General features: G+C 46.0%; 1 protein-coding gene across 1 annotated transcript in view; it reads right to left on the reverse strand.

Annotated features, from left to right (window-relative positions):
* Positions 1–211: 211 nt before the first annotated feature.
* RNF220 (ring finger protein 220) overlaps positions 212–21903 on the reverse strand; it is a 49988-nt gene continuing 28296 nt past the window's right edge. Inside the window, exons 8-10 of the mRNA XM_008935395.1 lie at positions 10690–10798; positions 9491–9565; positions 212–813 (exon numbers count right to left, since the gene is read on the reverse strand). Of these exons, the coding sequence (XP_008933643.1) occupies positions 742–813; positions 9491–9565; positions 10690–10798 (256 nt within the window). The 3' untranslated portion in view covers positions 212–741. The remainder of the gene's footprint in view (positions 814–9490; positions 9566–10689; positions 10799–21903) is intronic.

Here is a 21903-nt window from a genome sequence, read left to right on the forward strand (position 1 = left end):
TTTAAACTAATGACTTTAATGCCAAAACTTTGCTGAACCAAGAAAAATATGGGTTTAATGTTCTCTGCTCATTTTTTTTCTTTAAAAAAAATACAACCCAAAAAAAAGAAAGGGAAACTTATTAGTATGTAATGTTTGAGTCTATCCCATTTATACACAACATTGTAAACATATATAATCTATATTACATGTGCTTCATTTCTGCCTGGGTGTTTTTTTTTTTTTTCTTTAAACCTTTTTTTATCACTACAACACCACAAAAAACCAAAACAGAACCAAACCAAAAACCAAACCAAAACAAACAAAAACAAAACAAAAAAGAAACTGAACAAAGAACACAAGTTACAGGTTATTTAACATCTTTCTGTCAAGGGTCCCTTCCCCAGTCTCCTGGGGGCAGAGTGGTCAACAACACAGTCCAAAGGAGGGCTCACGAGCCGTCCACGATGCAAAGCCAGCTCCAGGGAATGGGTGGATGGGGAATACTGGTTTTAAAAAAGGGGTCTTCACAACAAAGGGTTTGGTTTTGCCCGCTGCAGATGCTGAAGGAGGTCTCAACATGCGGGACTGGGGAGCCGAGGCTCCCTGCTGCTCCTGTATCCTCAAGTCCAAGTCTGGAGTCCCTGGTTTGTTTTTTCTTTAAATTTTAAAACGTCTTTTTTTTTTGTTGCTGTCGTTCTTCTCCCCCTTGGTGTGATGAGCTGAGCCGAGTAGCTGGGTCCTGCCCTCCCGCTGGGTCCTTCATAAGTAGATACGCCGAAGGTCTCCGGGAGATGTGATGGTGTTACACTGGGGACAGAGCTTCTTGGCACCCTGCAGATGAGATGAACAGCGTGAGTGAGAGAAGGAGGAGAACTTGCATGACCCTGCCCTTGGCCTGGGTTCTCCAGGGGAGCAGCACAGGAGCAGGGGCTGCAAGGCCACCTCCTTTCACCTCCAGGCAGGGCCATGTCCCATGCCCAGCAGGTACAAGCTGTGAAAAGGGGGAGCCCCAATGCCTTTCTTGTCCACCCTGCAAGCCACTCCAGTCCCTGGCACAAGGTGGCTGGGCTGGGCAGGCAGGAGCTCTGCAGGAGGCTGGAAGCCAGAGCCAAGACGTGTCATCCAATTCAGCAGGTCCAGGAAGAGGAGTCTCTGCAGATGGGTCAGCCCAAGCCCCCTGTCCTACTGCAGTCACTGCTGCCTGCCAGGCAGATCTGCTCCTTTCTGCTTCCCTTGCTCACCTGCAGCCCTCCATGAGCCAATTCAGGTCACACAGAAGGCAGACGACCAACCCAGCTGGAATAAGTGCCATTTTCAGCAGGGATGACTGAACTGGTTCATGGCGGGATTGCACCAACCCTTTTGGGGAAGCACAGTGGGTGACTGCCTTGGCCATCTGCAGAAGCCCCAAAGCTGCTGGCATGGAGGAAACCTCCATCCCGTCCCACTCTAGCTCATGGCAATGCTGCAGAGATGAGCCTGTTCTGCCAAGGTGAGTTGAAATGAGCAAAATGTGACGTGAGCTGGGGCGAGGTAATGGGCAGCTGACATGAACACTACATGAAATACAATAAGGGCTGATGTGTCATCTGTCACTGAGCCTGACAGCAAGAGGACGTTAATAAGCCTCAGAATCGGGGTCAACCTACGCTGGTCATCGTTAGATTGGCAGATGCGACAGACAGTTGATGGGAAAAACTGACAGAAGGATGGCTCTGCCACGAGGCAGCCCCCTGTCTACAGCACCAGCAGCACAAGGATTTGGGATGCTCTGGCTTCCAACACTGACTGCAGCCTCAGCATGACCTCTCGCTGCACAGAGCGGAGTGTGGGCCCTGCCCGAGCACCCCAAGTTCTGCCTGCTGCCATTAGCAGTGCTCGGCCTGACCAGCGAGCTGACGGGGCTGCGGCACGCCGTGAAAGCGCCTGCGGGCAGAACTGCAGCCGCTGCACTCGGCCATGCTGCTGCTCGGGCCCAGCAGGGCTTGTTTCAGACCTGCAGCAGCGAGCGTGGCAGCTGGCAGGACCGTGACCTGTCACACTGCTTTGGTACTGCTACCTGCATTTGGGTGGCACACCTCTAGCAGAGGAGCTGGCACTGCTGCTTACAAAAGGCAAGCATCCTTAGCAATGGTTCTCTCTGCTCCGTGACACCTGCCGAGAGAGGACAGGGACTGGAAGCTCCCTGGACTAAAGAGAATCTGGCAGAGAGCCCCAGGGACAGAAAATTTACACAGGTGAAAGTATTTCACAAGTATGCAACTCCAAAGAGGTGCAAGTCATGTCTGCTCTGCTGTATCGAGTACTACTGAAAAGCCCCCACAAACCAGACTCCTCCCTGCTCCCAGCACACGTTATTCCTGGCAGACATGGACTTCGCACACTTGCTGCTCCCTGAGCTTTGGACTTGTGAGCAATACAGGCTCCCATTTGACACCCTGTGCTGCTGGCAGCAGAACTGCTGTCCCGACACACCAGGGAACCACAGGCTTTTGCACCTGAGATCTAAACCAGCCACACACAAAGTGCTGTTGAACTAGAGTTCAATGAAACACATAACAGACACCTGAGACGGTAAGGACAGAGCCTGCTTATGTAACAGGTCTTTTTGCTTGTGCTCAAGACCAGAGCTTTCACTCTCTAGCATTAGAAAAGGGCAGGCTCTAACCCTGCATGTTCCAGGAAAAGCTTCCTGCAGCAGCTACAACCAGTAGGAGAGAAAAAGTCTAAACTTCTGCCCCTTCTGCCACCCTTAAAGCCGTTGTGGGCCAGGCTACATAGCAGCACTGCCAAGGAGAATCTCACTCCTGTTCCATTGAGTCCCTGCTCAGGCTCACATAACCATGCAGTTCTCTGGTCCTCAGAAGCACATGTGGTATCTGGTTGGCTTTTTGGCATAGTCTTGGTAGCTGAAGGGTCCTAGGGGAAGTGGCATGGAGGTGCTGAGAATTCACACCGTGTTGTCAAAGAGGCAGCAGCTGCAGCTGCCTGTTTGAGCTTTCCTGCGTGCCCTGACAAGCAGAAGTAAGTGTGCATGGGGACTGTAAGACATTCCAGATGTGACTACTATGCACATCTGTCCATGTTCTCCTTCCCACGATGGGCACAGACTATTGGCAAGCGGCAAAAACGCATCCGAGTACCTGGAGTTTCTAACTCCCTGGACAGTGCACCAGGGAGAGACACCTTCTGCAAAACCAGTCCTCTGACACATCAAATGCCTCAGCCTGCCTTCAGTCTGGGGTGAAGGATGAAGGGAAGTGCTTGCTGCCACCTAAAACCACGTCCTCCTATTCCTCACTGCTCCTGTGCCATGCCGAACAGCAATTCAGCAGTCATTTTCTTTTAGCTCTGCTGAAGTTGATACTTTGCTGCATGTGGGTGGGGAGGAGCTGGAACCCCCTTGACTTAATTTTGCTAAAAGCAAACCTCAGCTGCTGCCATCCTCTGTCTTGCACCTCATGCTCTGTTCTGGGATTTGGAGGGGGACTGAGGCAGCTGCAGGCAGATGTGTGTGACCCTTTGCAGGGGCAGCCTTGCTAATACAGACTAGACAGCTCAACATGGGAAATTTCACAAGTACAGATTCCCTGGAAAGCCACCCTGCCCAGGTCTCTCCCAAGGCTGTGCAGGCGCTTGCTACAAGCACAAGTCCTCCACACACAGCCCACAGGATGGCAGAACAAGCCTGATTAAACTGCCTATGGCTTTGCTGCTCTCTCCTGTGGTGAAGCAAGGTCAGCTATGCAATTCCTCTACACCACAGGGAAAGGGAAGATGGGTGGATTTATCCCACCAGACCTCAGAATCTCTGTCCCAGAGACCTTTCAGCACCACATGCTGATGGCTTTAGGATCCACTCTCCCCGCCTAAGGCTGAGAGCTGCACATGGGCAGCCTGGATCAAGTTTTTAACAATGCCAGAAGGCAGAACCCAACCACACTGGGTAGCTTGACCCATTTTCTGCCAAAGCTACATGATTGCAGATTGATTTAGGGCAGTGGTGGACGTTGCTTCACCTGCACACGGGCAGGGCAGCTCACCTTGAGCTCTGAAGCCCTGGTGCACTGGGGCAAAAATGGCATCAGAGACCTTCAGCAGCCCAGCCTGAATGCCGGGCAGGTTGGCTGCACATGGCATGCTGGGCCCAGGTCCCCGGGTCTTCCCAGTACTTATGCTTGGTATTAAACACTTCAAGCAAAAATAATGACTTGGGGTCCTTGGGGAAGCCTTTTTCTTTCTTTAGTTCTGTTTTTTTTAAAAATAAAACTGTCATCCTCTGCACACATCAGCATGGGTTTAAATTCAGAACTAAGTCCTGATTTTTTTCTTTTTAGACTGAAATTGCTTAGAACCTTGTTCCTTCCATCTGACTTTTCAGTGTAGGTGTACAACATTTATTGGCACCAGAATTTAAGCTCTCCTCTCTTGTAGAGAGGCATATAAGCTTGTACACACACATGCTGGCACAGGCACAATGAAAAAGCATTTGCTCCCCCACTGCTCACCTGCCAGCTGGGGTTACTAAACTTTTCCCTTGAAATAAAAATGCTGTGGAATAATAAGTCCCACCTGTCAGCCATTTCTTTCTTTCTTTCTTTTTCCCAGGTCCTTCTGCTCCTTTCATCATAGCTTCATGGAAAAGCCTTGATGTGTTATAGCTGTGTGTGCTAGAGTAAAGGCCACCTCAGCTTTTCCATTATAAACCCCAGTTTTGAGGGGTTTATAAAACTCTGCTGCATGAAGTTTGCTCCAGGGCTGTTACAAAGCAAAGAAAAGGGGCTGAAACTGGGATGGAGTTTATTTTTTCTCCTTCTTTCTTAATTAAAATTTGGCAAGTGATTGATCCACAATACAGGCTAATCACTTGGGGTAGTAGTTTGAAAAATACATTAACAAGAGCTGAGATGTTGAGAAGTTGTTAGGGCTCACATGGTGCCAGGAAGGGTTGGAGTATTTTGTCTTAAAGTTGCCTCTTAAAAAAAAAAATAAATGGTGTGACGTCTGCTATTTAAATTGGCTAAAGCAAGTAAAGCAAGAAAACTCAAAAGGAAGGACTTAGGCACTTCCTGCTGTCCTGTGGGTCTAAAAATGGGCTATTTCCAAGCAGAACATGCTACCAGGCACAGAGAATAATGAGACACACACGGAGCAACTTTGCCTACACACTGCCACCATCAAACCTGGGCTCAAAGCTCACCTATTTTATAGGCAGGAAAACCAAAGTAGAGGTATCATAGAAGGGACTCAAACCAAGAGCCAGCTTCTGCTGAGAGTGGACCTGAACTCCAAGATCCAACTCACAACCAAGGCAACAGCCCTCTCTCCTACCCTCGCCTCCACATGAAGTGTCAGGGTCTTCTCTGCCAGTGCTAATTCCTAGCAAAGGAGCCGCTCACTGCTGCTGTTGTGGAGTACCTCCAGTTGAGAGGCTGAAGCTATGGGGAGATTAAACTTTTTCACAGAGCCTCCTCAAAGCGTGGAGCTCACCCCTACAGGCTGTTGGAGGCCAAAAATGAAATATGTTAACAAACAATGTCCTGGCAGTTAGGAACATCATGAAGAATTATGTTGCTCCACAGCTTACAGAGACATGAAGAACTCACTGACCCATCCCTGCAGCAACATCATCTAAACCTGAATTACTGCTGATGGACAAGCATCAAACCTGTTCTTCCAAACCTCCGAAGATGGAGGCTCCAAATCTCACCAGCAGAGCACTGCAGGAGATTGCCAATCTCTACTGTCAGAACACTCTTCCCAGGAGAAGGAAAATATGCATCTCACCCACTAGCAGCTGTATGGTCCCTCTTGGTCAACAGGGAAGGTTAGAGAAGGGGCAGACAAACCTCTTTCAGAGGTTTTATTTATCCTCCACCACCCAGTGACTCAGAGCTGCAGTCCAACAACCAGCTGAGGACAGACATCCACCATGAGGATAGTTCAGGGAAATGAACCCCAGCTCCTGCTGCCCAGGCTAAACCTCGCTCCTACAAGACCATTTTCCCCTCCTGTCCTTGAAAACCTGAACATGTGTTCAGGAATTTCCAAAAGGGATCACAGGGAAGTCACTCCAGGCTTGTGTCCAAGTTTCTGCATAACTTGGAGATACCGATTAGCTCTCTGCATGTGGGATGGATGACTGAATATGTCACTGTGTTGAGTGCCCCAGACAACTGGCAAGTAGGGAGTAGCAAGCTCATTGGTGTGGTTTGACACAAGAAAATCAAAAATCAGCAGACAAATCCAGCTGACAAAGCAGCTCACATGATTTCCTGGGAAGCCAGGCATGATTACATGGCATCAAGCAGCATGTTCTTGTGTCCCTCTCCCTGTCTCCATTGCTGTTGTGGCTACAACCACAGAGCAGCCTGCAGGGTGTGCAGCGTACAGCACAGCTTTGGCTCGTGGCTGCTGGACGCCAGCCCTCAGGCAGACTGATTCTGCTCACAGAGCAAGTGAAGGAGAGAAAAACACTCAATTCATCATGTGCCGATGCTGGGTGAAGGGACAGTTATTTCCTTTTTCCATGGCCACTCTGAGGAGGACCATCTAACCAAGCAGCTCCTATTGGCACTGAGCTGCTGGCTAACTCAGTGAGCACCACAGGCTTGGTTCTCTGAAGCCATCTTCAAGGTCCCTTTCTTCAACCCCAGCTCTTCCTTCAAGTTAATCCACACAGCAACAGGAGATAGCGATGGAGTCTACTCTGGTGAATGTTTCCTCCCCAGAACTTGAAGCCAGTATGATGCACGGAGCTCTAGTATAATGGTACCTAAGGTAAAGTCCAGCAACCATTGCTAGAGTCAGTGGTTAAAAATGTTTCTCCCTCTCCCTTAGCAGCAGAACAGTTAGAATTTGGAATTAGACCTCAAAAGCCAAAAGTACAACAACTGTATTTTCAGAAAGCCTAAGTGCTTTAAAGATCCAGTCCTCATCAATGCCCTAGACACCACTGAAGTCAGAGGATGCTAGAGATGCTCAGATCATATTCTAGAAAATGATTAAACCTTAAACCTTTAAAAACCCACTTCACCCCCTCTTGTCCACAGACAGATGTAAGCATCAAATTTCACCCTGCCTTCAACACCCTGCCGAGGTTTAGAAGTGCTTCCAGGCACTCTGAGCCTCCAGTTTCAGGGTCTTGTTCAATACACGGTCCTCCCTCTCCCTTTCAGACACTCTCACACTCTAATTTAATATTAGATCTCAGTTGGGCATATAAACCACAGGCGCACAGGAGAAAGGAGACTTTTCACCAGCAGGGATGGCAGATCTCCAGAATGTTCAAAAGGGGCCGGAAGCCTGACACAACCCACCCGCCCCAACTCCTATTAACTCCAACAAATTGTTTATTGCACAACAGAAGAAAAATGTTGCCCCTCTCCCTCAGCCAAGTCTTTCCATGTGTGCTGCACGCGCAGGCTCCCTCCTCCCGCCCCCGCTGGGCAGCCAGCTTTATACCCAGGGAAAGGTAACAGCAGCGATTATTACACACACTATCCCACAGCTCCTCGCTTGTTAAAAAAAACAAGAGTCTCTTTTGTGCCCGATATAAAAGGAGATACCTTAATTAGAACAATGCAGGTTGGTGAGCATTAAACACCGAGCCCAGCTGCTGTATGCCATTAAATTCATAAAAAAGGAGGGGGGAAGGAGGGCAGTCTTAACGAGATTACACACATTGACTTTGATCAAGACACAAAAGCACCAAGGCGTTCCAGGGTTTTTATTGCTGTCTTCGGGCTACATTTTAATGGTTACATTAGAAACATGCGAACACAGGCTGGGAGAATGTTTTTGAGACGGGGAGGGAGTGCAAGCATGCCTTGTGAAAAGGCCTGGTTTAATAAATTGGGGGCTGCAGGGAGAGGCTAGGACTGGGGAACACATGAGTAGCCACTTATTAATTGCTTCCCCTACACAACTGCCAAGTCTTAGTATGATATTTTGCTGGACTATGCCCGTGCTACATGCCTAGTCAGCAGAAAAGCCATGTGTGGATATCACACAGCCAGTGTGATGTCTACCTTCCTCACAGATATCTAGAGGGGAGATGGCTCCCCCTCTGCCAGGGTAAAAGCTAACCCCCGAGCACCGTCAGTGGGATTTTCCTGTTCTCCTGAGCGGCCATGACTGCTGGACGAGAAACAAAGGGGCCAGACTGAAGTTGAACTAAGTTGCTGCTGAGCCTAAGAATAGCCTGAAATCAGTGCCACAGTTTTAGAAGATGACTTGAGGCTGCTGTGAAGAGGAAAGGACAAAGATGTCAGAGTAAAGAAAATGAAAAAAATTAGTGTTTTATCCTCTGCTTGCAGTACCGCTGAAGGACTAGATTACTTCTCACTTAGGAGAGGTGGCAGAGCACATCCAAACACCTCACAGCTGCGCACCCACATATGTGTCTTTTATAACATGCTGCTAAATTGTTTACAAAAGCTTGTATAATCTCAACAGTGATGGGGTGTGGCTAAGAGCTATAAAATACAGCCCAAGGGACAGTCAAGTTATTGAGTTGCTATTAGTACTCAAGCCCACAGGCACTTCACCGTCCTGGTAACTTTTCTTGGACAAGACTTTTAAAAGGCAGGATTTAAAGGGGCACGATCAGCTTAATCGTAATTCCAAGCACACAACATGTTCTATAAAGTAGATTTTGTAATGCCTTACAGGAACTGTTTTTAGGAGTGGCATTCCCTTACATTTTTTGCAACCCAACACTGTATCATCTTGCTAACAGGAGAACTAGAAAGCACAACTATTTTCCACTCTTCAACCTGAGCAAAATGAAAGCTTAAAAATCAGCTGCACACGGGACATTAAAGGCTGATTACAAAGCTCACAGTCTTAACACAGGAAAGGAAAACACTCATGTAATAACACCTTAAATTTTAACCTGATGTGCTTTAATATGTGTAAAAATTACTATTGCACTGGGTCACCTATTCAGGGTTTGATGTAATCCCCAGTCCTCCAAACAGAACAGCATATGCTTGAAAACCACACAGTGCTATTTCAGATCATCTGAAAAATACAGATTCGTATTCATAGAAGCTCCCTTCCGTATCTTCTATCCTGAAGATGATTCCCTTTGCTTCAGGGGAATATTAGGTTTCTCAGAAGCTGCCCATTCCATGAAATCTCAGTGGATTTGGCCTCAATTCTCATAGCTTTACCTCTCCACACAGAGAACCCACAGAAAATTACTGTAAGGCAAGGTTGTCCCTGGCACAGAGCTCCAACATGAGCAATGGCTGTCCCCAGAGCAGCAGAGGAGAAAGCAAGGGGGCAGGACTGCACTTTGGTCATGATGACTCATATGAAACTCACCCAGGTCAAAGCTAAACTGAGGTGTTAAAACAGCAAGGCTTGGGAAGTTTGCATGCACAGCACTCAGGTTGTTTAAAATAAAGCAAAAAGCACCTCTCCCTGTGGTGATTTAAAACAAAATATCCCAGAAGAGAGGAAAAAGCCTGTAAGTCAACAAGAAAGTAGCCAAGAGCCTCACCAGAGTCCGCAGCCAGCATTCTTCACAGTGCACATGCCAGCACTGAATGGAAGTCAGGGGCATTGTATAGGAGTCCTGAGGAGAAGAAGTTAACAGGTTATTTCCACAGCAGGGATCTATTGATCCTTCGCTCAACTCCATCATAACACTCTTCTCTGTAGGTAACGTTGCCTTGTATTTTGTATTAACAACAACAAAAAGCTTGTGTAATGTGTAAGTTTGCATTCAGAAGGTCTCCCACAGTCCATTTTTCTGGCTTCCCGGAACTCCTGTTGGAAGCCCATAATCCACTCATGTGGTGACCTGGCTCAGCACAGTTATCACAAGAGCATCTGAAGTTGCTGTGGCCACCTGCTATTATTCTCACCAGAAAGGTCACCAGATCATACAAAAAACAGTGCTGGGTAAGATTAACCCTTATCAGAACTCTTAGGTCTGCTGGAACAGCTTAATTACGTCCCAGGAATGCTGCTGGTATTTCAGCAGACATGCCATGCCTTCTCTTGAGTGTCTTCTATCATTGCTAATAAACCTCTAGAAATGAGCAGCAAGCTTTTGTCCCTTCTGTGGGATGGGAGACTTGGACTGCACTCCCATATCTACAAGTCATGAGCTGGGAGAGCAAGCACCATGCATCAAGCTGAAGTTGCAGAGGGAGCCCTCAGCCAAGCAGAATTTTCTCCTGCTATCAGCAGAATAAAAGTCTAACAGGAGATGCAAAATTTTGCAGCCCCAGACCATCAGAGGGAGCTGCTGCCCTTCTTTAAGAAGGCCACAGCATCACACAGCAAGCAGGACTTGGACAACTTTTAATGCTCGGGCAATGTTCCTGCTCTCAAATCATATGGTGGGTCTCAGATCACAGGTTCTGCTCTCTCCTGCCTATGTAAATCTGCTTGTACAGAAAGCAGACGCTGGTAGCTGGAAGTTTTCTACAGGAAGACTGAAAGCCTTCCAAAGTTGGGTCTTTCTTGCTCCCGATACAGATGGACAGCTACAAATACAAGTGGAACAATGTAACGCATACAGAAATCTCAATTACTAAGGAGACTTAGGACCTTCATTTGAAAGGCTAAATGGTGTATAGGGACAAAGATAAGTTCCTCCACTCCACCTGAAAAAGAAGAAAAGCTTCCACCCTCCTCAGCAAAGATACCAAGACATTTCTGATTCATTACCACAAGTGGAATGCTACTCACCATGCAAATGAGACATTTATAGCGGTCCCCACGGGAAAGCTGCCTTTCTAACTCACGGACACGAGCCTTTAACGCTTCAAATGTTGTCACTGCAGAGTCTTCTGTAATTCTGCAAAGGATGATGGAGAGTGAGCATCACTGAGCACACAAGATTGTTTAGAGTTAGGGGGAAAAAGGATCCCACAACAGCTATAGTACGGAAAATTGCAACATTCAAACTAATACATCCAACTGGGTGAAGCATAAATCCTGAAAATGAGGTGTCCTACTAAGCACTTCCAAACACATCATGACAGAACACAATGGGCTTGGTTTGCCACTGTGCTAAAGAACAAATTTCTCTGAGATGTGGACATTTAGAGAACAGATTCTTTTGTTCATTTGCTTGTTTTCTGTCTCTTCTCTGTTTTCTCCTAAGAGATTCCTTTGGACGAAGTTCTGTATGTTGCTCTAAAGCTGGTGAGATAGCCTTCTGCAGGCAATAGGAGCTGCACTTCACCTTAGAGAATGGAGGCCTTTGCTGGCCACCAACCTTGTGAAACAAAATCGGCTCATTACATAGGATCAACACGGTGCTTTTATATTAAAGAAAGTCCTAGCTTTTGGGGTTCTAATACTGAAAAAAAGAAGAAACCAAGAGCAGTGGACACTGTGCCAACAGAGTGGTTATAAAAGCAGCTTTACAATCTCTGCTTTCCCATTTCCTAGGGTCATTTTTGACGGGCAGCATTATCTCTTTTGTCACAGAGGCACGGTGCTGAGGGCAGGCAAGTGTATTTTCATGGTTCTGCAAGGCTGGTGAAAAGAGCAACTTGCCAACCTAAAAGCAAGGGCAGACAGCAGTGCTTGGCAAACGAGATGCAGGGAGTATTATAGACAAGGATAGGTCACTTCAGCATGCTCCAAAATCCAATTTCTACACAGCGCAGACATAGGGAAGGACCCTCAAGCATTCCCCAGAAAAGGTTTAGAGTACTGCATTGACACTAAAGCTTTCACTCTTGCAAAAAACAAACCAAACCAAACCAGCAATTTTCATGTATGTCAGTGAATTTCAAGCCTGTCCAAGCAGACTCCAGCTTGGAAGAACCTGAAGAGTACCTCGCTACCAGAAGCTGCATCAATCACATCATAACCTACAGTGGCATCTACATGTTCTACTTTTTCAGAGGATAATTCATCAACAAGTGGCTAAAACATGGGCCTAGTGGAATTACTACAATAAATAAAGTGATCTACAATCTCAGCACTCCCACTGCACGCACATGCTTGCTCCTTTGTTCATTAGTCACTTTTTGGCAGGCAGGCACTGGAGGTATCTCCCATGAGGTGACTCTGATGACTTTTCCCAAGGCTCTGGAAACAGAACTAGTCAAGAAAATCTTGAGTGATCTTTCCAGTTGTGACATTTCAGAAGAAACTGAAGCTGCAGGAGTGCACATGTTTAAGTACCAGTGTTGTAAAGCTCCTCCAACCTTGCTCCTACCTTTGTAGAGATAAGACACTCTCTGCATGAGCCAAGTGAGGAGAGATCTTCATCAGAAGGATATTCACTGAATATGACAGTTGCTAGGAAATGGCAACAATTTTAAAACTGAAAAAAAGGCAAAGAAATACACATATGCCATGATAGCCTAATGGGTGAAGACTGCCTGGGGACGGGAACACTGTGGATTCAAGTCTTGGTATCAGTAAATATTCTCTGGAGCATTTGAAACAAAAGAGCTTCAGGAAGAGACAGTGAGACATCCCACTGTGAAACACCCACTTGCCTCTACTAGTTGGTATAAACTATCATACCCTAGCTTGGGTTCTCACCCTTAAGGAGGAGTTGTTAGCATTTTCACAGAAAGCCTAAAAATGTGTTAAGTTTTGTCTAAGAAGGAAACAGAATTATTTATAGCTTGAAGATTATTGCTGGATGTGAAAATTGTTTCCCTTCCAGTCTGGCCCATCAACAAGCTGAAGCTGGATGAAGGCTGCAGTTGAATTTGACTTTCTGGAACTCATTTCTCCTTTCTGCATGTTTAAGGACACTGGAGGTGTAACAGCAGGGCATGTGGCTCCTGCTCAAAGCAGCTGGCAAGCAAAACCTCAATCCTTGCTAAGTTCTCCTCTGACATCTGTGGACACTCTGCAGGGCAGGCGACTCAGCAAGGAAAAAGTTGATTCCCTGAGCAGATCCAAGCAAAGGCAAATTCATCGCCAGTCTCAGCCCAATAACAGTCAAAGCTTGAAAAGGAAAAATCTGCCACTACAACAAGAGGAGATAGAAAATGGTTTGTTTATAGAAGTCTAAATGGCTGACCCCCATCAGCCAATTTCGGAAAGTCTCTGAGATAATCGTACCTGTCCAGTAATAAACGAATGAATCAGAAAAGGAGGCTGAATAGAGGTATAAGCAATAATGCTCAGAGACTGCCTGATACAATGGACAATCAATAGGAGGGCTGTAGATCAGGGTGCTAGTTAGCTGGAAAATTACCGCACCGCTGCGTGCGTCACGCTGTAGGGATCCTGGACAATCAATGTGGGAGGTATTGATTTAGTTATTATCACTTCATACGCTCCAGACATTGTTAAATATACATTTATTAACAAGACTGGGGTGCATTGCTAAGAAAGGGAGCTTTAGCCACTGCAGTATCTCCCAGCGCTGATCAAAGCTCAGCTGTGACAGACTGTAAACTCCATGTTCTCCCTGCCAAGTGCGCTCTCGGGACAAATCCTGATGCACAGCATAGTGCTGAAGACACAGCTCCTGTCTCACAAGACAGGGGTTTTGGCCACAAGTGAATATTTTGTACTTGAGATTTCAGGAAAGTCTCTCAGAGCAGCAGCAACCAGGGATGTGGCAGCCAAGGGTCAACCCAAAGTGAGCTATAATTGCATGGTTGCTTCCGAAAAGCTGGAGGAAATGAGGTCAAGGGAAATAGGGAGAACATTAGTAAATAGAGGAAACTGGAACTACCTCCAGGGATGGAATAAAGACAAGAGTCACTTCCCATGTGTCTGGCTCCCGTGGTGGCCAGCACACTTGGGACACATGCCATTCCATTTAGTGATATTTTACCGTCAACCTGCTGCTTGTATCCTAAAGATAAGCATCGCTTAGGAGCAACTCTTCCTGCAGCAGCAATCTTGGGAACTCCCTCAGGCTTCCCTCTTGCGTGCACACGTCGTGTGTGCTGGCCTGGACACAGCTGGGAGCAGCATGGGCAGCATTTTTGCAGGGTAACGGTGGGGTGGAGCGAGGGTCAGAAAGCCAAGCTCCATGAACAGGGTAAGGCTCTGGCTACCCTGCGAACGGCGGTAGAGGGAGTTACAGGGGAGAAGGAATTGGCTTCCACAGCCCTGCTCTCTTTGCCTGGCCTTGACCTTACTCTAGATGCAGGACTCCAACAATTTTGCACTTCAGTGCTCTGATTTGGATGTTTGGATAATGTCATTGATCAGTCTCCAGAGAGATCTGCTGAGCACAACTGCTGCCAAGAGCAATGCCTCAAGCCCCAGCCCTGGTGCTTCTCTAACCACACAGGTGTGAGCAGCCTCACTCATATCTGAACTGTCCTCCCTGGCTGAGGGCATTCAAGAGGCCACATCCACATTTACTGCTCACTGTGGACTTACATCACCAAAATCAGATAAGCCTCAGCAAGAACGTTTATGCAGAACCAAAGTCATGAAGGGAGGGCTTCCCACAGAGGAAGCTTGGTCCTGCACCTCTCCCTGGACTTTGTGGTTAACCTTACCACAACTTGGCAGTCACCATTGAGAATTCTGGGTACCAAGGAACTAGTCTGTGTGACTGGGCAGACAGCATGGGAGAGTTCTCAAGTCTCTGTCCCCAGTGCATGTTTTTCTACTGTTCATAGCGTTCTCCCCTGAGCAGTGAAAATAACAACGAACAAACTTTCTTCCTCTGAGTAAATCTTTGCTTTGTTCAAGTAAACACCAGAAGAAGGGCGCAAAAATACCATGGAAGAGGAAAAAGGACCTATCTGTAGCTTTGAGCTGTTACTCAGCAATCACCTCATGGGAAATCTCCCTTGGGAATCAGCTGCCCTCCTCTTTGCAAAAAAACTTTAACCCAAATACTGGCTATTTGTCAAACATTAGCATGCACGTGATCTTTGTTTCTCCAAATTAAATCGAGCAATTCCTACTCACTGTCCCAGTGGGCAATCACAAGCAATTCCATTAATTAAATTATCTCTGATTCTGCAGCTCTGGAATCTCTCAATTGACTAAGTCTGTGCTTTATCATCAAGAAAATACCGGACCATAAAGGAAACAAAAAAATGCTGATGTCAAAAGTGACTGGCTTCAGTTAACCCTTCCCAGTTGGATATTAAGGGCTCCTCAAGAAACTGTTGGACTGGAATGAGACCAAGAGTGAGCACCTCGTACCAGAGATACCAATGGCAGCTGTTCACTTGTGCTTCATTCCATTGTACAGAAAAAAACCCAAAACACCATGCCATCACTGCATCCCGACTGAGCATCACAGAAAGATGCAAACTGTTAGCTGCTGAAAAAGCAGAAAAACACCTCAAAGATCAGCAAGCCCTGTGAATATCCCATCCTCCCCTTACCTAGATCTCACTTAATATATCCTGCTGTTGAGGAGTCTCCATAAAACATTCCCCTTTGGTTTATTTCAACTGGACATAAATTTTCTTTTCTTCATAAATGGCCACACTGTACACAGCATTCCATAAATTTTTACAATTCCACTGTTTGTATGTACCTTGTAAAAAACGCTTAGCACTGATTAAATGCACCACCAATAACATTTCATGGGCTACTTTTGACACTTGATATTCCGACCTTCTTCTCTCTCCCGCCTACATTTATTTTTGTTTTCATATGCCTGTAAACACAGAGCGGCAGAGAGGAAAATGTACAGTACCACTGACAAACCTGAGAGTGATGTCTTTATTTTTAAACAAAGCCTTTATCTTCCCTTGTCCGAGGTGGAGAAGCTGATCCCAGCAGAACATACATGCCATTTCCCTGCACTGGGGGCAGAGGTCAGGTCGCTAGCAGCTTACATATCATAAATATTAGAAACAGACTGGTTGATGCTTTGAAAGCAGAGTCAAGCTAAAGAAAGATTCCAGGAGCAGAGAAATTGCTTCTGGCCATATCCAACCATGGCTGCAGATGACAATTATCCTATTCAGTACGAGGCTGCAGAAACGAAAGCCTACTGCAGTCCTTGCTTGGTGGGGCACAAATCTTTAGGACTTGATAAAATGATCCAAAAAATGACCCCAACATCAGTGCACAATCATCTAATTGCAAGCCTTCTCTCATAGCCAATTTATGTTTGGGTGAGAGGGCAACTTTTTCAGAGAAGAGACCGTGTTTTATTATCCCGTAACATGCTGTGTGACACTGGTAGCACGGTGGAATGGCAGAGCACAATGAAGCTGTCTTGACTCTTATTCATACGTTATCTTCAACACAATTCCCTTGCTATCTGGGTTTCAAGCACTACCTAAAAACAACCCCAAGTTTTCCAGGATAAGAACTGCATCTGTTTTCAACCTGGTGAAAGAATCCGCCCTCTCTTTCAGTTTACCAAGCATGACCTGCAGCAAGTACTACAGCAAACAACATGGGGAGATTATTTGGGCAGATGTGGGTGAACACTACTGAAGCCAGCGAGAGATACACAAACACAAAGGCCTTTCGCACTTACTAGAGGGCAAGAACCTAGCATAAAGCTAAAAAAAAAAAAAAAAAAAAAAGAGTTTGTTACTAACAAGAAAAACACTGAAAGTGGTAGCTTTTAAAAAAAAAGTCACAGGTGGCTTTAAAATGAAACAGATACAGCTCAAGCATTTTCACTATGTCAAGTTTCCAAAAGACATTCAGTGTCAGGGCCTGGCGGCAGATTGGCTGTGAAATCACCCCAGAACATGCGGGCTACTGGCTTGGCATGATGCACTATGATTTTATTTCACTAGATGAGCTGGCTACAGCAGAAAGGGCCAGATCCTTGCAGCAGCAAACTGCCCAGTGAAGCTGTCTTCGGTAGAGCCCTGTCAAATCACACCAAGTGAAGTTTAGACCCTCACTCTGTGAGCGTGTCCGTGCTAAAAGCAAATCTTCTGGCAAGATGTCAATGTTTTAGGAGCTGGCTTCTCTTCTATTTAGCTAAAAATCTCATTTATTTGGTTTATTTGTTTTTAGACTAACCTTCTTTAAAAAGGCTGACTTATAATCCTGTAAAACATTGTCACATGTATTGAGGAAATTGGCAAGGATGCTAATTTATTGTCTTCTAGGAAAAAAAAAAAGAGCCCTCTTTCCTTGATTAATGTATGTTTCTGTATTGTAAGATATTAAAGAATGTTGCTTCACCTGTAATTACAGAGAATAGTTTATTTTGGCAAAGTGCCCCAGCTTCTGGTTGCCAAGTTATGAATAATGCAATGTTCCCCATTCTAATTTCCGTGTTCTAAGTTGTGAATTTCGAGCGGGGTGCATGCAAGGGCACACACACACAGCGCCGAGGCTCCCTCCCTCCCGCCTCTATTTTATACTTGCTTGCACAACTTGTTAATACTGGCATCTGCTTGCCAAATTCAGAGTTTGCTTCTGACTAATTTCATCTTGATGCAAACCAAAACCGTTGTCTCTTTTTCCCCCGCAGAGGAATGATTTCTCTTACACTTGCACGCACCGCCACAATACCACCGAGGAGAGCTTGCCACTGCGAGAAGGCATTTTAAGCCGCATTTAGTAGGGACTTGGGTAAAGATTCCCCAAAGAATTTAATGACAGAAGAATTCATTATGCTTTCATATCTCCTCTGCCTCTATAACAGAGAGCCCAACAATGTCTTTACAGAAGCAGGAAGTAAATTCAGAAGCTGGCTCTTTCTCTCTCTTTTTTTTTGGCCCGTGTTTCGCTGGGACACATGTGACCAGCCCCAATCAAAACAGAGACAGATGGCACCGCTGATCATTCGGAATGGAAGGAGACTCAGAGTCAGCATGTTTAGATGCATTTGTAGGGCCACACAGCATCCGCTGGCCACTGGGACTGATTTAAAAAGGCGGCTAGTGAAAGTCTGAGCTTGCGCCAAAATTTTAAATGTGTCATTTGAGCAATTATGGTTCAACACGAAAGCTGGGAGAAAGAATGCACGGGTCATTCTGATTTCAATTTAGAGACTATGTTCCCTGTTCCAAAGAGAAAATAAATGCAATCCCATTGCTTTACTGGAGCAGCTCTGGCGATAAAGGAAAAAGCCAGGCGATGGATAAGTATTTTGCTGCAGCAAGGTTTTGTTGAGGCAGCAGAGGCTGAGTCAGAAAATGATTCTGTAAACCAAGTTCCTAAATAGAAATTATCTCAGTTCACTTTTCAAATTCATCCTTCATCCTGGTGACCCTAACTGTATTCCTAACAGATTTGTGAAGGTGCATCATGGTCTTCATCTTAATATAAGTCAGGGCCACAAAAGGCCAGCAGTGGAAATGGAAAATGCAGCTCCTCGCCCTGCTGAAGCACACAGGTTAGAGGTTCCAGCCTACTGAAACTTGCCTCCATCCACAAGTAAACGTTTGGATTATGACCAAGCTCCATGTATAGCTAGTCAGGTATATTTTTCTACTGGAAGACTTATGGCAGCTGTAACCTGTCATTTTACTGTGGCCTGGAGGTGGTCTGGGATTATTGGTAGCTTTGGTTGGATGATCAAAGCACGAAATTATAAAATATCCCTGAAGCGAAAGAGGAATAGCAAATTCCTAGGGCTGAAAGCTATTCAGAAGGTTGGAGAGGCAGTCAAATCTTGCAGCCAGCCTCTGTGCACAATGAAATGCCTTCTACTCCCATGGCATGCATCCAAACGGCCGAAATAAACAGGAAATATCTATGCTACTACAGCAGCATTTGGATTCATCTGCAGCCTTTTAAGGGCTTTACCATAGAGGTGATATGCTTTCCAGAACTTCCATTCATGACCTTTGATTGGAGGTACACAAGGGCAGCGTGATAAACACATCCTCCAGACCGCTTCCTACAACTGCCGCTGCCACCCTAGAACTTTTACACTGTTGCTGTTTCCTCCACGGGGAAAGAAAGGATCAGAATTAGCATCATTTAAGGTAATCATGCCTTCAAAAAGAAACATGAGGCTATTAAAGGAGGCCACGGCACATTAGTATGGCATAACCAATTGTGGTACCAGAGCTGGAAGAGGAAACCTGCACTGCAGAGGAAGGACAGGTCATAAGTGGGCTGAGGGAAAAGCAGGAACACTTATGCAACCAAGTGGGAAACAGCAGCTTTTTGTGCACAGAAACTGTCAAAATGGAAGAAAGAAGTGAATGGAGAATCGGGGTGAAGCACCCACAGGAGTGAGTAAGGTTAGGACAAGCATTGACACTGAAGTGAGGGCAAAAAAAATTAACACAGCTATTAAACTATGGTAATTGCATTACTTGCTATACACTGCTTCTGTGTTCTAACTGTGTTACAGAGGCAGCAGAGATATGAAAGTACAATGAATTCTTCCATCATTAAATACTTTGGGAAACCTTTACCAAGCTCCAACTAAAAGTGGCTTAAAGCTCCTTCTTGCAGTAGTAAGCTCCCCTCAGCAGTATTCCAACCGTGCAAGCAAGTGTAAGAGAAATAATTACAGATTCTACAGTTGTCCCAGACATGGTTTAGTGAGAAGTAATACAAACTGGCGGGGGTTTTTTGGGTACTGTTTCATATTTATACTTACTAACTGTAGTCTAACAAATGTGTAAACTATCAGGACCCGTAATTAAAATCATCCTGTTGTCAGCAGCTGGCACAGCACAGACACTTAATGACTATTGTGGCAGGATGCAGCAAGTGCCAAAGAAAGCAGTAGTCCTATTAATGCCAGCATGCAGACAGCCTGTGCAGCCAGGGCTGCCCTTCAGTAGATGCAGGAGAGTGACAGCACACTGGCAGTGCACGGGGCACAACATGATCCCTTTTCTGCTCTTCAAAGGAACACTTCCATCTAAACAGGGAACGCAGCCTACGTAAAAATAATGGTTTCAGAAGGAACTCTGCAAGATCTACAATGCTCCATCAGAGATGTTGTTAAACACAGCAGGCCAATTTTAGAGACAAGTCCTCTCTCTGACAAGCTGCTCACACATCTAAGGGCAGAATTTGTCTGCTAGAAGGTAGCTGTTTGTGTTTTATAAGCTAAAGTTCCTCTTACCTATGGAATAACTCCAATATTTCACAGGGAATCATCATCCATCTAACTGAAGTACCCTCTAACGGACCATCAGCCTCATATCCCCTTTGAAATAGCACAGCTGAGCACTTGCTGGGCCACGATTTATTTTTTACCTTCTAAGACATCTTGCTAACTCTATAGCTCAACAGTGACAGTCGAATTTCACACTGCGATAGCCCCCCATCGATTTTTCATTCCCAGGAAGCAACTCCACAAATTAAAGTTAACAGCATTTCTGAAACTAAGGGGAAAAAAAAAAAAAAAAAGGAAAAAAGAAAAGAAGGGGCTGGCAAAGAGACACAAATTGCAAGATGTCTAAACCATGCCCCCAACGCAGGAATAAAATTCCTTCCTGAGCTTTAACCAGTTATGGGACAGGGACACTACTGCCCCCCAAACCGGCAGCCACGCTGGTTCTGCAGATGCTTCAGCTCTAAAACATCACAGGCTCAACAGATCCAAGAGCCCCTCCTCCCTATATGAAGATGTCAAAATCTACAGAAAAATGCCCCATGGCACGAGAATTAGACCAAACCTCTGGGCACAGCTGCACTAAGCAGAGATACAACACCTTCCCCCGGGTTGGGGCCCATCCATCCAGCCTGCCTCGCTGAGCTCTGTTAACCGCTAGCCCGTGATGAACCACGACACTGATACAACCTCAGTCGGCACACTGGTAGGAACGTTTGAGACCATCACTGGCGCATACAGCTTCCGCTGAACAGCTAAAGGAGGGAGCAGAATAAAGAAATGCAGCCCAGCACTTGGCTCTCACTGTTGCAACCTAAGGGATGAAGTAAAGCCGAAGTCTTACTCCATAAAGAAATGGAGCATCTACCTATGCAACCTTTCAACACCCGAACACCTGTATGCATTACAATGACATTATTACACGGTACTGAATTACTGAAAGACTAAAACCTAATAATGATAAGAATCTGGGCACAGGCAGCACAGCCCAGCAGCTCACTCTCAGTCTGGCTTTGACAATCCCTGCTTCATTTCAGCTTCTGGATCCTGTCTCAATTTTACAGAGGCTGATCTAGGATGTGGCCCAGCAGCCCCATCATGCTCTCTCTTAGTAGAGCACAAAGGGTTAGTTCATTTTTGACTCGTTAATTTTTTAATTCTATCTTTGCTATACAACGTTCTTGTTTCTTACCAAAGCCTATTAACGGTGTGACACTACAGAGAAGGTCTGGGGAGTGCTTATCCTCTGGTGTGGATTCACAACAGCTTCTGCTTCCCTCTGACACATCAGCTTAAATATTGCTCTTTGCCTCCCAGGCCTCTGCTAATCCTCTGGCTTCACACTCACTGCTCCAGTGTCGGCCCGTCTGCCCAGATGCAGCATCCTTGCGACAGATGCTGCTACCTCCCCGACTGCTCTCACACATGTGGCTCTTTGCACAAGGACCCCCACCTAAACTTTGTTTAATTTTAACCAATCCTCCTTCACGTTCTGCCACGCCAGAGCCCCTCTGGAGCTGATGCTTTCAGAACAGCTGGATTGGAAAGAGGTGAGATGAGGGGAAAGGGAGAGGAGACAGGGAAAAAAACCCAAAACAATTGCTTTTTGTCTCTAAACCCCTCTTTTTAACCCAACGAGTGTCTCATCCATTGAAGCATGATAAGCATGAAGTGTTATATAAAGAAGATAATTATAAAGGGATTTAATGCTTGGCAGGCTGGGATCGCAAGGTTTCTCGCAGAGGTAGCATACCCACTCAAACAGCCTTGTGTCCGGGTTTGCTATTATGCGGGCAGCGTGGCTGGGGCCAAGTGGAATCAGAAACAAGATTTGTTTTACAAAAAAAAAAAAGAGCACAGCCCCCTTCCCACTGAGGATGGCAGCTCCAGTCCCACCTCCTTCCACTTCTGTCCCATCCCTGATTAATGATGTTGTCTGCCTGATTTATGACCCACCCCAACAGATTAGAGTTTCCCTCTTCAACCTCACCCCCCCC

Source organism: Merops nubicus, unplaced genomic scaffold, assembly GCF_000691845.1.
Source record: "Merops nubicus isolate BGI_N331 unplaced genomic scaffold, ASM69184v1 scaffold25402, whole genome shotgun sequence".
In the NCBI taxonomy this organism is placed as follows: Eukaryota; Metazoa; Chordata; class Aves; order Coraciiformes; family Meropidae; genus Merops; species Merops nubicus.